The following is a 15,843-nucleotide window of genomic DNA, read 5'->3' as shown; positions in this document are numbered from 1 at the left end:
CTAATGTAACTCTTAATCTCTTTATCTTCCTGTGGTACACCAGCTGTCTGTGAAATGTTTGCTGAAGATGTTGATATCGCTCAATACTATGAAGCTGTGCCTATTTATGGAAAGATAAAATGTGTGAATATTTGCCACAGGCAACATTCACATCATAAACAATGCTACAACAAGGGCATCTGCAGAGTGTACCTATCCACTGGACCTTTTTGCGAGTAAGTTGATTGGTCCTATGCCATTAATTACATTTTTATTACAGTGCTGGATCATGTAAAGTTAATGACATACTTGCTTTTAACAATGTGCATACAGAGGTAAGCAGTTGTAGTGTGAGTGGGACTGTTGCCATAGTGGTACGATTACATAGCACTGTTTTTTCCCAACAAATCTGTGCTACCATTCCTTCATTTGAAGACATCCTTCTTGTTCTTTTCTTACACTGACTGTAAGAGAATTTTGGTTCATTATTTTGAATCCCTTTGTTAATTACTTTGTTGTAACCATTATAATAGCAAAATCTACTTCCTGCACTGTATAAATAATGCTTCAGAAGGTGTAGTACCTGTCATTTCCCACGCTGCCTATATACACAGTTGTGGTACTCAGCAAAAATGTTAGGACACCTGTCTGAATATGCTGAATGAAACTTGAGAATGACAAATAGCTTGAGGAAGAACGGCTGCCTTTTGCTACAGCAGTCTTCACAGTTTCACTTGTTTTCCTCCTGTTTCAGATGTCAACATGTGGATGTGACTTGGTACTTGAGTGATGACTGTAGCCTCCCTATAAAGACAACAGCTTTCTATATAGGCTTGAGTGTGACCTTTGCTTGTCTGTTGGTGATAGTGGGAGTCTTGACTGCATTCTTACAAAGAAACAAACAACAGCAAAAGAGGTAGGCTGGATATTGATATTATTTGCTGAGCATCAGCATAAAGATGTGATTGAATAGTTAATAATTTTATATACCATATATTCAGTAATTTCTCTCACAGCAACAAAATGAACACTTGTTTGACCACAGTGTTGGATAGCTGACAATCAAATAAATAATTAGATGGGATTGAATAAATTTTATTCATCCCGAAGGGAAAATCCAGGATTTATATGTGTAAATATAATTATTTATATTTTAAATGACTGACTGCTAGAACTGGATGTAATTTGTTACTTTCCCAAAATAAATTTCCCAGTATGTGTGCATTAACTCTACATTTAAAAGCACATTTTTCCCATTTGCTCTCCAGATTAGCACATCCTAAAATGCTAACTATCTTCTGCCTGCACTGCATACTGGTCAAATCACATAACCCTATGTAACACAGCAGGAATGTGTTGCACTTTAGAAGACAGTGCCATGAGCATTTTACATCTTTAAAAAGGAAGTGGTGTGCTGTTTGAACCTGTTCCAGCAACTGCACCAGAAACATCCAGCTAAGAAGCAATTTGAGATTATAATTTTTGAAAATGACAATCAATTACACAGTTTATAGCAAAGTCAGTGCATATGGAAGAAGTTATGAGCTTTTTATGTAGTGATGTTAAAAGCAAGGTGTGATAGTTGAGATGATAGATTATTTTGAAACAGGTCTGACTTTATTGCTGGAGACCACAGCTGAATTTTGCCTTTTAAATTATTGTTTCTTTTGTAGTGAAAGCTGATATGATAAAACCTGCACTGTTGTATCTGCAGGAAAAGGGACATTAGAGAGCAGCTGGTAAACCAGTGGCTGAATGAGGATTTTGAATGGTCCAGATCAAACACTGACAATCATAATGCTGGTAAAGTATTTAACACACACTCACAAACTCGTATTTCTGTCTTTATTAGGACACTTTTAGAAATAATGCATTTCCTAGACCCTTACCCTAAACCTAACTTCTAACCATAGTCTGGAAACGTGTGAACTGGCTAAATGTCCTAAAAATGGTCACCACAACCTCTACTCCCCACTGATGATGTTTTATCTGCTTAGAAAGATAGTGTTTGTTGATATTTGTGACTTTGGTGAAGATGACCTCTGCCCAATTTTTGCAGAAAATCAGGAAACTGCAAACTGTCTCAACTTCTTACCATACTTACTGTATACCAACTGTATTTGAAGTGGTGTTTATTTCCAGTATTCACTCTAACTCTGGTTGACTCTACAGCAACTCATAAGAACTATATGCTCTATGCTATCACTATGTTCACCACATGTGCCTGTGTTCAGTGTTAGTGGGCAGAGTTGACACTGTGACACTTTTTTTTGTTGTTGTTCTTTTGATCCTATGGTTTTAAAAACTGAGGGAAACTGCGAACTAATACGCATTTCAAAATTCGCCAACCTTAATGGCAGCAAGTCTGAATAGCTCCTGTGTTTTTTTTAAGTTTTCTGGAGTTTTTTTTCCCATCTTTTTCTTACAATTAGCTGTCCCTCTTCAGAGGCTCTTTAATATGAGTCTTCGGCTGGAAGTCCCAGTGCTGTGGAAGACTTCTTGTTTAATACCGGTACCCAAAACAGGGTGGCCGGTGGAGCTGAATGACTATAGACCGGTGGCTTTGACATCCCATATCATGAAGACCTTAGAGCGGCTCCTTGTCCGTCGCATGAGGCTGCAGGTTGAGGAGGATCTTGATCCCCTTCAGTTTGCCCCTCAGAAACACATGGGAGTGGAAGATGCAATGCTTTACATACTGTCTGGTATATGCCTATCTGGATGTGCCTGGTTCATATGTGATTATGTTCTTTGACTCCTCCAGTGCTTTCAATACTATACGGCCTCTCATACTGAGAGACGAGGTTCTATGTCTGGGGGTGGCCCCCTCCCTGACGTCATGGGTTATGGACTATTTGACATCCAGACCGCAGTATGTCAGGCTAGGGAGATGTGTTTTTGGAACACTAGAATGCAGCACTGGGGCTCCACAGGGGACTGTCCTTGCTCCTTTTCTTTTCACGGTGTACACATTGGACTTTAGGTATAACTAAATGCCACATTCTGATGTATTCTGATGATACGGCTGTTCTGGCATGTGTGCGACAGGTCAGGAGGGGGATACAGGGACCTAGTGGAGGCCTTCACTGACTGGAGCAAAAAGGCTAAAGAAGATGTGCTAAAATAAGCTAGAACAGGCTTAAATATCCTGTAGAGTTCATTGTATCTGCTGTTAGAATTCTCTGAGCTGATCACTATGAGCAACCTTTTTTACAATGTCAGTAATATTTGATTTGTGCTGCATTAAAAAAAAAACACTATGGAGAAAATGTTTTAAACTATATCATCTTTATAATGCACTATTTTGTGGGCATAAAATGACATTTATATCATATGTGATCCTCACTGTTGTGTTAGGTGACTGCAGCAATCCTGCCTACCAAGAGAAGCCAGAGATTTACAGACAACCTGTACCTGGCTACAAGTCGACTCGACCATCTTTGGATACAGACAACACACAGTTGAGCCCATCAGTGAGTATCAATGAACTGCACAATGTGTACACCATGTCAAACACATCGCATAGACACAATACTTTAATGGGGACATGAGATGAAAATCCTGATTTTTAATGTAGTATGTGCATATATTTGGGTGCTTCATGTAGCTAGGTGTTGAGTGTCTCAATTAAAAGCAAATGCACTTCATGTCAAAGTCAGTGTAACCTTCTTAATTCACCATTCATGAACTACTCTTCATTTTTTACTTCTCACCAAAATAACTCACACATGAGAGCTCCGTCTAGAGGTTTACTCAGAACACCACATATCCTACTCTTTTAAGAAAAAACATACTGTAACAACCTGGTGGGTTATCGCTAGAGCTAAACTAATCTAGCTGAACACTGTCCCTGAACTATACGGCTAGCAGGGTGCTAGCAGCTACCGCCGTAACTCAGTAGCGGGTGAGAGAGGGAGAGCGCTCGTGCCCCATACACCGCACAGGTGAGTGAAAACAATCAGAACTCAGGGGAATTGGATCGGCGTGTGTGATTGATGTGAGGGTCCAGCCGATCCGTGACAAACAGGAGGGGTCCACAACAGTCTGACTCACTGGTTCTGGAGCCTAGTGAGTTGACTCCTTTGGCTGTTCGGGGCACTGGTGTCTGTAGTTTCCCTGCTGATCACAATGGAGACAGCTCCCATCCTATCTGCTGTGATGCCACTACTCCAGACATAACCTGGTTCGTCCTAGCTGCATTGGCTTGTCCCCTGGTATCCCCAGAACCGAAGATGGTTGGAAGTTCTCTCTGAGCATTGACTGGGACTCAGCCGGAATGGCTTGCTCCATGGTAGGCGCATCTTCTCCCTAGAACTCTCACAGAGCCGATTATGAAAACAAGATGCTAAAATATGAAACACATATGGCTAGAAAGCCTGAAGAGAGAAGGGACAAAAAGAAAAAAAGAAGGGGAACAGAGGAGAAACAGAAAACTTTGACTTTATGACAGGCCAGTCCAGAGTAGGGAGGAAAATGTGTCCACAAAATACCAATTTAAATATGCATTTCATAAAAATCAACTTCAATAAATACATAAAAATAATCACTAATTTGTTTAAAAGTGTTTAAGGCTGTTTTTTTTTTTTTTACAGAAATAGAAGTTACGACCCTTCCAGTGCATTTGCCAGTTGTTAGACTTTGTTTATGCACATGTAGACATTAGAAATAAAGATTTACTTTAACATTGTGCTGTAAATTCGAGTAAGTAAACCTTTTGAACCTGCGGATAAATACATGTGCATTTTCATTTTTTACCATTGGGCTATTTTACTAGTGGCATTTTACTAGTCAATTAAATAAATCCCAACTATGATATAAACAGATAGCAGATCATAGTAAACTGTTAGGCCCTGAGTCTTGTTTCTTGTTTGTCTTTTATTTTGGTCAGTTTCCTGTGTTTCCGGTTCTGTTGTATTAATCCCAGGCAGTTTTGTGTTTTGTGTTTATTAGTTTAGATTACGTTCACCTGTGTCCTGAGTTCCGTCTATATCTGTACCCGGGTTTCCTTTGTTCCCGGCCAGAGCATTTACTAATGCTAATACAAACTGTGAAGAGCGTTTCTGTGTCCCTGTCTGCCTGCCCGCCGAGCGGTGGAGATATCTGTTGTTCGCCTGAGCCCTGGATGATCCAGGGGAATAAACCTGCCTGTGTCCTGCATTTGGGTCCTCACTATTTTCCTTCACCGACACCACACCAATAGCGTAACAGTAAACAACACATTTCGGAATTAGGCCCACGCTGTATATATCACGTCTCTAATAGATTTTCACCGCTCAGCGACACACCCGCTGAAAAACCGACTCTGATAATTGGCGATTCCATAGTCAGGAACGTGAAGCTAGAGACACCAGCGACCATAGTCAAATGTATTCCTGGGGCCAGAGCGGGCGACATCGAGTCAAATCTGAAGCTGCTGGCTAAGGCTAATCGTAAATATGGAAAAATTGTTATTCACGTCGGCAGCAATGACACCCGATTACGCCAATCGGAGGTCACTAAAATTAATGTTGAGTCGGTGTGTAACTTTGCTAAATTAATGTCGGACTCCGTAGTTTTCTCTGGACCCCTCCCCAATCTGACCAGCGGTTTAGCCGCATGTCGTCGTTCCGTCGCTGGCTGTCTAGGTGGTGTCCAGCAAACGATGTGGGCTTCATAGACAATTGGGCCACTTTCTCGGGGAAACCTGGTCTGGTAGCGAGAGACGGCATCCATCCCACTTTGAATGGTGCAGCTCTCATCTCTAGAAATCTGGCCAACCTAAAGCCTGACAATCCAGAGTGGGGACCGGGACGCAGAGACTCAGTCTAAAACGCCTCTCTGCAGTTTCCTTAGAGCCGCCGTCCCCCTCAAACCACATAGAGACTGTGTCTGCCCCTCGAACATATAAATCAAATAAATCAGAAGTTACCAGAAGAGGAGTTATTCATAAAAGCTTAATAAAAATTAAGACCACTCCTCTTATTGAACAGAAAAACAGAACTGTCAAATGTGGATTAATAAATATCAGGTCTCTTTCATCTAAATCTCTGTTAAGACTCCTGGATCAAGACTAGGCTTTTTGAGTAAGGGTTTGATTTTCTGCAGTCTTAAAGGCCTGTGGTATGTAGCCTGGTACTAGAGATAAATTTACCAAGTCTAATAAAGATGACTTAATTAATGGCAGGGTGTCTTTAAGTAGTCTAGTCAAGATGGGGTCTAAGAGACACGTTGATGACTTAGATGAAGCAACTACTGATGTGAAATCAGAGAGATCTATGGGAGAGAAGCAGTCTAGACATAACTGAGGTCTTACAGATGATTCAAGAGTTATTGTAGTAGAAGATTAATTTATGGCAGCTATAGGAAGCATCTGATGAATTTTATCTCTAATAGTTGTGATTTTATTTGTAAAGAAACTCATAAAGTCATCATTGCTGATAGCTAAGGGAACACTGGGCTCAACAGAGCTGTGACTTTTTGTCAGCCTGGCTACAGTGCTGAAAAGAAACCTGGGATTGGTCTTATTTTCCTCTATGCAGTTCTGGCTTTACGGAGAGCTTTTTTATATGTTAGTTGACTGTTTTTCCAGGTAGATAAAATTCCTCTGAATATGTGGAACACCACTTCCTTTCCAGCCTTCGTGATGCCTGCTTTAAGGTACGAATATGTAAACTGTACCATGGAGCTAATCTCCTCTGATTCACGAACTTCTTGACAGGACATGAACATGGACAAGGGGAACAAAACATGAGAGTCTGGGTCACACACGCACTCGGGGACAAACCAGACTACAGGGAGACAAGAACACGGGAAGGGGAACAAGGCATGAGGGTCTGGGTCACACATGCACTAAGGGAGACTCACCAGACCACAGGGAAACATAAACATGAATTACAGGGACAAAGCAGGAAGATCTGGGTCAAACACGCATTTGGGGACACACCAGACTAACAGGGAAACATGAATTACAGGGACAAAGCAGGACAAGACTATGGCATGAATGAAGAGAACTAAACATGAACATGAGACATGAGACATGAGGAGGGAATCAAGAAAATACATACACAAAGGAGAAACAGGAAACTTAACTGAAACAAGGCAGTCCATGAACCAAAATCCAAAAAGGGAAATCCAGGGGTGAAAGGGAAAAAACAAGGCAGGCTTGGAACGTGGTAAACAAACAAGGCATCTAGTCAGGCAGAGGACTGTGGTTAATCTTCGGCAGGCTTTGGCAGACAACCCGGCAACTGTAGTTGAACAAAGGTATATAAAGCAGAGAAACAAAACAAGGCACAGGTGAACACAATAACAATAATCAGGGCAAAGTAAAGAGGAACAGAACAGAACAAAACTAGGTCCGTTATGATCATTCAAAATAAAAGTCCAAAAACAGGAAACTCAAAAATGCAGATCATGACAGTTTTTGGGCACTGGGACGATGGCTAAGGTCTTGAAAGCAGGCTGGCACATGACAGGTCTCCAGTGAGGTGTTAAAAATGTCTGTGAATACTGGGAACAGCTGATTGGCATGGTGCTGTAGGGTGGAGGGGGTGATAGAGTCCAGGCTTGTAGCCTTGACGGGGTTCAGGTGTTTAAACATGTCTATTCACATCTCCCTCTTTGATGGAGAGAGGTGTAAGGGGTAGGGGGAGGAGGGCGATGAGGTATGGAGCTGTGCAGGTGATCCAGATATGTGAATGGAAATGGGGCCTCTGCTGATTAATGGCTGTTGGGGGGTCGACTGGGGGAGGTCAGGTCTGTCCCATTATCTTTCAAAGCGGCAGTAGTACTCGTTCAGGCTATTGGCCAGGTGCAGGTCGCTCACAGAGTGGGGGGCTCTAGGCTTGTAATTGGTGATCGCCTTAAGCCCTTTCCAGACAGAGGCAGAGTCATTGGTTGAGAATTGCTGTTCCATTCTCTCATTCGCTGATTTAGCTCTTTTCACCTACTTGCTAAATCTGTAGTTAGCCTCCTTGTATTTTTTTGTCCCCACTTCTGAATGTCCCCACTTTCTCTTACCTAAGCTGTCTGAATTTAGCTGTAAACCAGGGTTTGTTGTCATTGTTATTACTCACCCTGGTGCCTGATGGAATGACACTGTCCTCACAGAAGTAGGACATCACAGTGTCTGTGTACTCATCCAGACTGTTGGTGGCACACCTAAAAACATACAAAAACGTTTGCAGAATTTTAATATCTGCTTGTATACAGGAATCAAATGCATCATGATGTCTTCGGACTGGCCCAGTGCAGCCACGATAGGCACCGTTGATGGTGGAGTAGCAGTGGTCCAGTACGTTCCACTCTCTGATTGGGCACTTAATAAACTGTTAGCATGTACAAATAAATAATAAAATATAATATTTTATTTTGCCGGAAAGCTCTGTGGGTCTGTCTTCTCTATTGAGTTAAAATCCACTCAGCTGTAGCACAGAGTCCAGTATAAGATCACAGAGCCACATGTCTGTGAAGAACAATACACAGGATGTGGAAAAGTCTTTGCTTTTATTCAGCAGCAGGGTCAGCTTGTGTTTGAGCGCACATTAGACAGGAATATCACGAGGAGCGTAATCTGCGCCAGCAGAGACCCACAAGTACACCTGAGCGTTTCCCTCTTCTGCGGGGCCTCACTTTGTTACATGCCTCCTTGATCAAAATAGCCAGTAAATCTGCAGTAGAAGTCAGAAATGTTCATGAGCTCTTCCCTGGAATAGGAGCCATCAGAACTGTGGCAGAAAACAATAAAAACACAAAACAAGGCAAAGTAGAGCGCACCAAAACACCGAAGCAGCCTTCCGTGGCACCATCTTGAGTGACACTGGACTGGACTGTTGCTCAGTGGGCCAAAGTCCTTTTTTCAGATGAAAGTAAATTTTATTTAAGCACTTCATGCTTCCCACTGCTCTGCTGACCAGCTATATGGAAATGCTGATTTCATTTTCCAGCAGGACTTGACATGTGTTCACACTGCCAGAAGTACCAATACCCGGTTTATTGACCATGGTATCCCTGTGTTTGATTGGCCAGCAACACGCTGACCTAAACCCTGTAGAGAATCTATGGGGTATTGTGAAGAGGAAGATGCGAGACACCAGACCCAACAACGCAGAAGAGCTGAAGACCACTATCAGAGCAACCTGGGCTTCCATAATACCTCAGCAGTGCCACAGATGATGCCACGCCACACCGCGCTGCTGCAGTAATTCATGCCCCGACCAAGTATTGGGTGCTGTTCATGTTCATACTTTTCAGTAGTCCAAATTTTCTGTTAAAAATCCTTTTTTTATTGGTCTTAAGTAATATTCTAATTTTCTGAGATACTGAATTTTGGGTTTTCATTAGCTATAAGTTATAATCAACAAAATTAAAAGAAACAAACACTTGAAATATATATCAGTCTGCGTGTAATAAATTGGTATATGAGTTTCACTTTTTAATCAACTTTTTGATGAAATCATATATCCAGCACATAACAGCAGGTTGTAAGATGCTAGCAGGCGGGGCATACATAGAACGCCATAAGCAAGTGGCTGGCAAAGGAACATCTGTGCCAAGTATGGGCTGGAGGTCCCAAGGTCAAAATGGGATACACCTCCACAGGTGGTGGAGAATGACCGAGCTAAGATCCTGTGGGACTTTCAGATACAGACTGTCAAACTGGACATTGTAGTGGTAGACAAACACCAGAAAAAGGCCGTAGTGATAGATGTAGCAATCCCAAGTGATAGCAACATCAGGAAAAAGGAACATGAGAAGCTTGAGAAATACCAAGGGCTGAAAGAAGAGCTAGAAAAGATGTGGAAGCTGAAGGCAACAGTCGTCCCCGTGGTAATCGGCACCCTCGAGGTTGTGAAACCCCAAACTGGGAGGGAGAGAGAGAGAGAGAGAGAAAGGCAGGCAGGCAGGCAGGCAGGCACTTTATTCATCCCCATTGGAGAAATTCAGATTGTCCTGTAGCTCTTGAAATAACTTTAACAGAGATTCCACCATAAAATATAAAATAAAATATGAAATATAATTAACAGATAAAGGTACTTAAATCAATAACATAGAACATAAATAGCATAAATAACATATCAATAACATATCAATTACTAATAAGGGATCAATTACTATCAACAATTACAATTAAATATCAATTACTACTACTACTACTACTAATAATAATAATAATAATAATAATAATTAATTACTAATAATTACTATTAAACAATCTAATAGCTGTGGGGACAAAGGATCTTCTCAACCTCTCAGTTCTGTAGCGCAGTGAGATGACCCTCCCACTGCAGCTGCTACTCTGTTTAGTCAGTATGTGGTGGAGGGGATGTTTATTATTGTTCAATATAGAAAGCAGCTTCCTCCACATCTGCTGCTCCAATACAGTTCTGAGAGGGTCCAACCCCCTGCCTAGCACAGAACTGACCTTTTTCACCAGTTTGTCCAGGCGCCTACAGTCTCTGTCCGTAATGTCATTCCCCCAACAGACAGCAGCATAGAACAGTGTACTTGCCATGACAGTGTGGTAGAACATGCATAGCATGTCCCTGCAGACACTGTACGAACCAAGCCGTCTCAAGAAGAAGCCCTTTTCTGTACACTGCATCCACATTGGCAGACCACTCCAGTTTTTCGTCCAGTACCACCCCCAGGTACTTGAAGGTCTGTACAGTCTATCTCCTGTCCATCAACACAGACTGACTGGCATGGTGCTTTTGGTCTCCTAAAATTCACCACCAGTTACTTAGTCTTGGTGGTGTTCAGGTGAAGATAGTTCTTTTCGCCCCAGTCAGTGAAAGCCTCCACTAGGTCCCTGTATCCCCCCATCTATCGCGGACACATGCCACAACAGCTGTGTCATCAAAATACTTCTGAATGTGGCAAGACTCTGAGTTATACCTAAAGTCTGAAGTTTAGACTGTGAACAGAAAAGTAGCAAGAACAGTCCCCTGTGGAGCCCCAGTGCTGCATTCAGTGTCCCAGAAATACATCTCCCCAGTCTGACATACTGTGATCTGGATGTCAAATAGTCCATAATCCATGACATCAGGGAGGGGGCCACCCCCATACATAGAAGCTTGTCTCTCAGTATGGGAGGCCGGATAGTATTGAAAGCACTGGAGAAGTTGAAGAACATGATCCTCACATATGAACCAGGCACATCCAGATAGGCATATGCCTATCATGTGCATCATGTAAAGCACCGCATCTTCCACTCCCAAGTGCTTCTGATAGGCAAACTGAAAGGGATCAAGATCCTCCTCAACCTGCAGCCTCATGTGACGGACAAGGAGCCGCTCCAAGGTCTTCATGATATGGGATGTCAAAGCCTTGGACATACTCCATCTGGTCCAGCTGCCTTCCCTGGCCGAAGTCAACCTGAGCTCAGCTCCAAACTCTTCCGGGATGGTTGAGGAAGAGGGAGCAGCCATAGTGTATAAGGTATAGTAAGGAGCTGCAGAGGTGGGGGTGGAGGTGGAGGAAGCATCCACAGAGGTGGAGGAGACAGCTGAATATGTGGAGGGAGCAGCCATAGAGGCAATGGTGGAGGGAGCAGTTTTAGACATGGAGGTACAAGAAGCAGCAGCAGAGGTGAAGGTGGAGGTGGAGGGAGCAGACATAGACAATGAGGTGTAATGAGGGTCTTCAGAAGTGGAGAGAGCAACTGCTGGGGTGGTGGTGGAGAGAGTAGCTGTAGAGATGTAGGTGGAAGTAGCCACATTGTCAAACCTGATGTAATACTGGTTGAAGGTATTGGCTCTGTCCACATCACCATCCAAAGGCTAAGATTTGCTCAGTTTGTAGCCAGTGATGGTCCTTATCCCTCTCCACACCTCCCTGATATTATTGTTCTCCAGCTGTTTTTCCAACTTTTTCATGTACTGCACCTTAGCTCGCCTCAGTGTCTTTTTGAGCTCCAATTGTACACTCCTTGGTTTCTCCTTATCCCTGTCCAGGAAATCCCTCTTTTTCTGGTTCAGGAGGTCTTTAATGTCACTAGTGATCCATGGTTTATTGTTAGGATAGCACCGTACTCTACTAACTGGGAGTACTGTGTCTCTATAGAAATGAATGTAGACAGTGATGATGTTGACTCTCTTGTCCAAGTCATTGTCCATTTCCTGCTCCTCCATCAGTAAATCCCAGTTTGTGCACTCAAAACAGTCTCTCAATGAAACCCTTGCCTCTATTGACCATTTCCTGAAAGACCTGGTGGTGACAGGAAGCTTCTGCACATAAGGTCTCTATGTAGGCTGAAGACCATGTTGTGATCAGATCTACCTAGTGGTGGAAGTGGTACAGCCCTGTAGGCTTCTTTGACGTTAGCATAGAACAGATCTAACATCCTTTCTCCACGTGTTGGACAGTCTACATACTGTACAAAGTCAGTCAGGAAGGAGGACAGAGAGACATGATTGAAATCCCCTGTAATTGCAATGAATGTGTCAGGGTGCTGGGTCTGTATCCTAGCAACAGCATCATGTATGACGTCACATACCGTTGCAGGTGCCACCTTCGATGGAATGTAAACAACAATGGCACAAACTCCCTTGGCACATAGTATGGGCAGAAACCAACTGAGACCAGTTCAATGTCCGGACAGCAAACCTTCTCTTTCACAGTCACATTTCGGGGGTTAACCCATTTCTGATTAAAAAAATAGGATAACTCCCCCACCTTTCGTCCTTCCGCTCGTCCTTAGGTTTCTGTCCGCTCGTACAGCTGTGAAGCCAGGTGTATCCACACGAGTCCGGTATGTTGTCATTGAGTCAGGACTCAGAAAGACATATTAAACTGCACTCCTTGTACAGCCGCTGGTTCCTCACAAGCGTCTCCAGTTCGTCACACTTGTTATTCAGTGAGTTAACAATCCCCATGAGCACAGAGGGGAGAAAAGGCTTGTATCTCTCCACTTTCTGTTGTCTACGAAACTGTCTCCTCAGCATAGTCGGGAGTGGGTTAGTTACTCCGTGTCCAATCTTCAACAGGGCCAACAGTTCCTCTCTAGTGTACAGTACTCTACTTGAGCCAGTACGCATTGCACATGCACATCATTAAGAACGCAGGCCAAAATAACTTGAAAAACGGAATAATCGTTTTTTCTCAACTACATAGTTTTTGTGATCGCGGAGACCAAAATTCAAAATCAAAATTCGATTAATATAATAATACTAAGAAAAGAATTAGCCTGGCCAGCCAGAATAACTATTCCCTATTCCATGCAAAGAATTAGTCTGGAATCTCTTTGGTTGAGATGGATCTGCGGGAGGTGAGCCAACGGACGCAGAATAATCCAATCAGAAAAACAGACGATATGATGCAAGCAAAGCGACAGTGAGACCGGTGAATGGTATGTGGTAGTGTAGAGATGCTACCATGAGCTAGTTGTTGTTTTTGTTCAGTTCTGTGCATATTTTTGAATGAAGTAAACAGCAAAAGCCAGTTGTAAAAAGATCTGTGGATGTGGGACTGGCACTGAGCAACGTTACGAACGAGTTAGTGCATATGTTACGGTGGAAAGGATGACCACAACGTAGGACCCAAGTGAAGGACACAGTTCTTTATTAGCCTGCACTCAGGCCTGGGCCAGGCTCAGGCACAAACAAATTAAACTCGCCACTCGGCATCAGGACAGGCATAATTCACCACTCGCCGTCAGGCAATGACCATAACTAAACTAACTTCAATCAGAAACAAAGAAAAGGGGCAGGTATTTATGCCTTCAGGACATAATTCATAGAAAACAGGTGAAACAAATTTTTACTAACATAAAGCCACCTATGACTAACATAGGAAACTCAGGAATCAAAATAAAAGTCCATACCAGAAATCAGAAATACAAACCATAACAGCAGAGGTGCAAGGCTTGTTTAAATCTGATTGGACGACTGGAAGGTAAAGCCCACCCCATTGCAGATAAATGGCTGTAATTGGCCTGGCTCTTTGAGGCCGGAGGAAAAACCTCAGTATGGAAGGGGTTCCAGACCCATATTTTTTCACCAAGAAAGGAGTGGGTCTGGCTGGCCAAGGCTAGTAAAAAAATATCAGACCCACCCTTCCCAGACCTGTGGTAAGTCAGGTAAAGTCACATAAAAATCACTACAAAAATACTAAAAGCTGGTTGTAAGACACGTATTTTAGTCTACAAAAAGAAACTAAAATTTACATAGTTTTTATGTGCAGTTAATTCAAATGCTTGGCAAACAGAAACCGCCCTTATTTACTGTCAGTGATCATTTGTTTGACTTCATAACAATTTTCCTACTAATGCACAGCTGTCCTTGTTTTAACAACATAAAATAGCACAGTCACTGGCTAATGTACGAAACACAAAATATAAATGACACTGTTAATAACTAACCTTGCCAAAACATGCACTTGAAGCTGAGATGGCCCAACTGGTTCGAATGCCTTGTCTTGTTCTGGGTTGGACTCAAATGTTAGTTGCAGTGTTGCGCTTTTGCTTGCAGCCATATCTTATCAATACTGCATTGCTATTTTTATGGTAGCTTGGGCTTCAACACACCCAGCGAGGGAGTGCAGTTAGTATAGTTATTTACACACACACATACAAAATGAGTGATTTCCTGATCACTTGCTAATAGGCAGGTTGAGAGGTGGCCTGCGGTGGATGATCCTTGTTAACTCTTTACACAAACATGTCAAAAGTCTTCTTAGGACATGAGAGAACAGAGTTTGTCATACTGAAAGTGGGTATTTCACATCACATTTAACACCCAACTGCTCTTATTTTCCAAGACTGGATGCCTACTGTCTACCATCCTGCCCCAGAAACACTTATCTAAATCAGTGTATATCTTTACTACATTGATGTTATTTTATTTGCTCCTTTGGTTTCAAAATATTATTTCAACAAAGTTTTCTCCCAGTCATTCTATATTTCATTCAGTCATTTTCATCTTTTGTTCTTTCTTTCATCATAGCCTCAGCCACATATGAAGATCAACAGGCCTCAGATCAGGACATCCTGGACAACTGAAAAGTGGGATGAAAGCTGAGTCGCAACTGCATCATTAGGGACAGGATCTCAATTCTTCTGCCCAACTGTTGACTCTTTTCAAAATTCATGCTTTCTTATTTATACCTGCTACTTTTCAGAGTTTGAGAGCACTATTTAATGTATTTATTTGTTTTGTAAAATGACAGCAAGGTGTTAGTAAATAAAATTCAACATATCTATTTCTGATTCTGTGATCGTAGTGTAAAATACCTTTCCTTTACAGTAAAGACTGAAATTGCAGCATTGCATTGGATAATTTTCTCTGACATATATGTTGAAATGTATTCTACAGATCCACAGTGGACTAAAATACTGAGGAAAAACATAATAATAGTAATGATTATTATTATGTACAAGTATGTAAGAACAAAATTAAGAATAAAATAATAAGGTGAGTCAATCAGACGTTACTTGGTCTATATATATATTGTGACATTACTTCCTGTCATTGAGCGAAAAGTTCCATGCATTTAAAAATGAATTTTTTAGAGCTGACTTGTGGTCCAGTGCGTACCCCACCTTAATCCTTATGTTGTGAGGCTGTTTGATATCTCAAAATATCTTTTGAACTATTGATTTCTGATGGTATACAGAAGATACTGAGACTATAATTGCACTTTTGATAGTTTAAAATAATCAAATCTGAACAAATACAATTCATAAAAACTGAAAAACAGTGACTAAATAGATCTTGAGATTTTTTGGCAACTGGTCTGTTTAACGTTCTTTATAGTCTTTCTAAACTCAGTAATTTTTGTATTTCACTTTATAATTATACAACAGTACCTACTGCAATATTTATGAAGCAGATAAAAAGGGTTCTTGGTTCAAACCACGTGGCTGATTAGTGCCTTTGTGGGTTAAGC

At 41.9% G+C, this 15,843-nt stretch overlaps 1 protein-coding gene across 2 annotated transcripts; it reads left to right on the top strand.

Annotated features, from left to right (window-relative positions):
- The first annotated feature begins 49 nt into the window (after positions 1-49).
- On the top strand, positions 50-15,078 carry LOC113121775 (uncharacterized). Of its 2 annotated transcripts, XM_026292568.1 has the most exons (5): positions 50-215; positions 734-895; positions 1,694-1,782; positions 3,337-3,452; positions 14,901-15,078. In XM_026292568.1, exons 1-5 carry the CDS (start codon positions 55-57, stop codon positions 14,973-14,975), a joined length of 603 nt encoding a protein of 200 aa, XP_026148353.1. In that variant the 5' UTR covers positions 50-54; the 3' UTR covers positions 14,976-15,078. The 2 variants fall into 2 exon arrangements, with proteins under 2 accessions (XP_026148353.1, XP_026148344.1); XM_026292559.2 differs by lacking the exon at positions 14,901-15,078 and having other exon boundaries at positions 3,337-3,577.
- Positions 15,079-15,843: the final 765 nt, after the last annotated feature.

Source organism: Mastacembelus armatus, chromosome 18, assembly GCF_900324485.2.
Source record: "Mastacembelus armatus chromosome 18, fMasArm1.2, whole genome shotgun sequence".
NCBI classification, from domain to species: Eukaryota; Metazoa; Chordata; class Actinopteri; order Synbranchiformes; family Mastacembelidae; genus Mastacembelus; species Mastacembelus armatus.
This window is presented reverse-complemented; position numbering and strand designations above follow the sequence as displayed.

Bases quoted from the DNA above. Each gene is read 5' to 3' on its own strand.
- LOC113121775 (XM_026292559.2), top strand. From the start codon at position 55: ATGTTTGCTGAAGATGTTGATATCGCTCAATACTATGAAGCTGTGCCT. The intron at 896-1,693 runs GTAGGCTGGATA...TTGTATCTGCAG, and splicing joins AACAAACAACAGCAAAAGAG to GAAAAGGGACATTAGAGAGC. The intron at 1,783-3,336 runs GTAAAGTATTTA...CTGTTGTGTTAG, and splicing joins CACTGACAATCATAATGCTG to GTGACTGCAGCAATCCTGCC.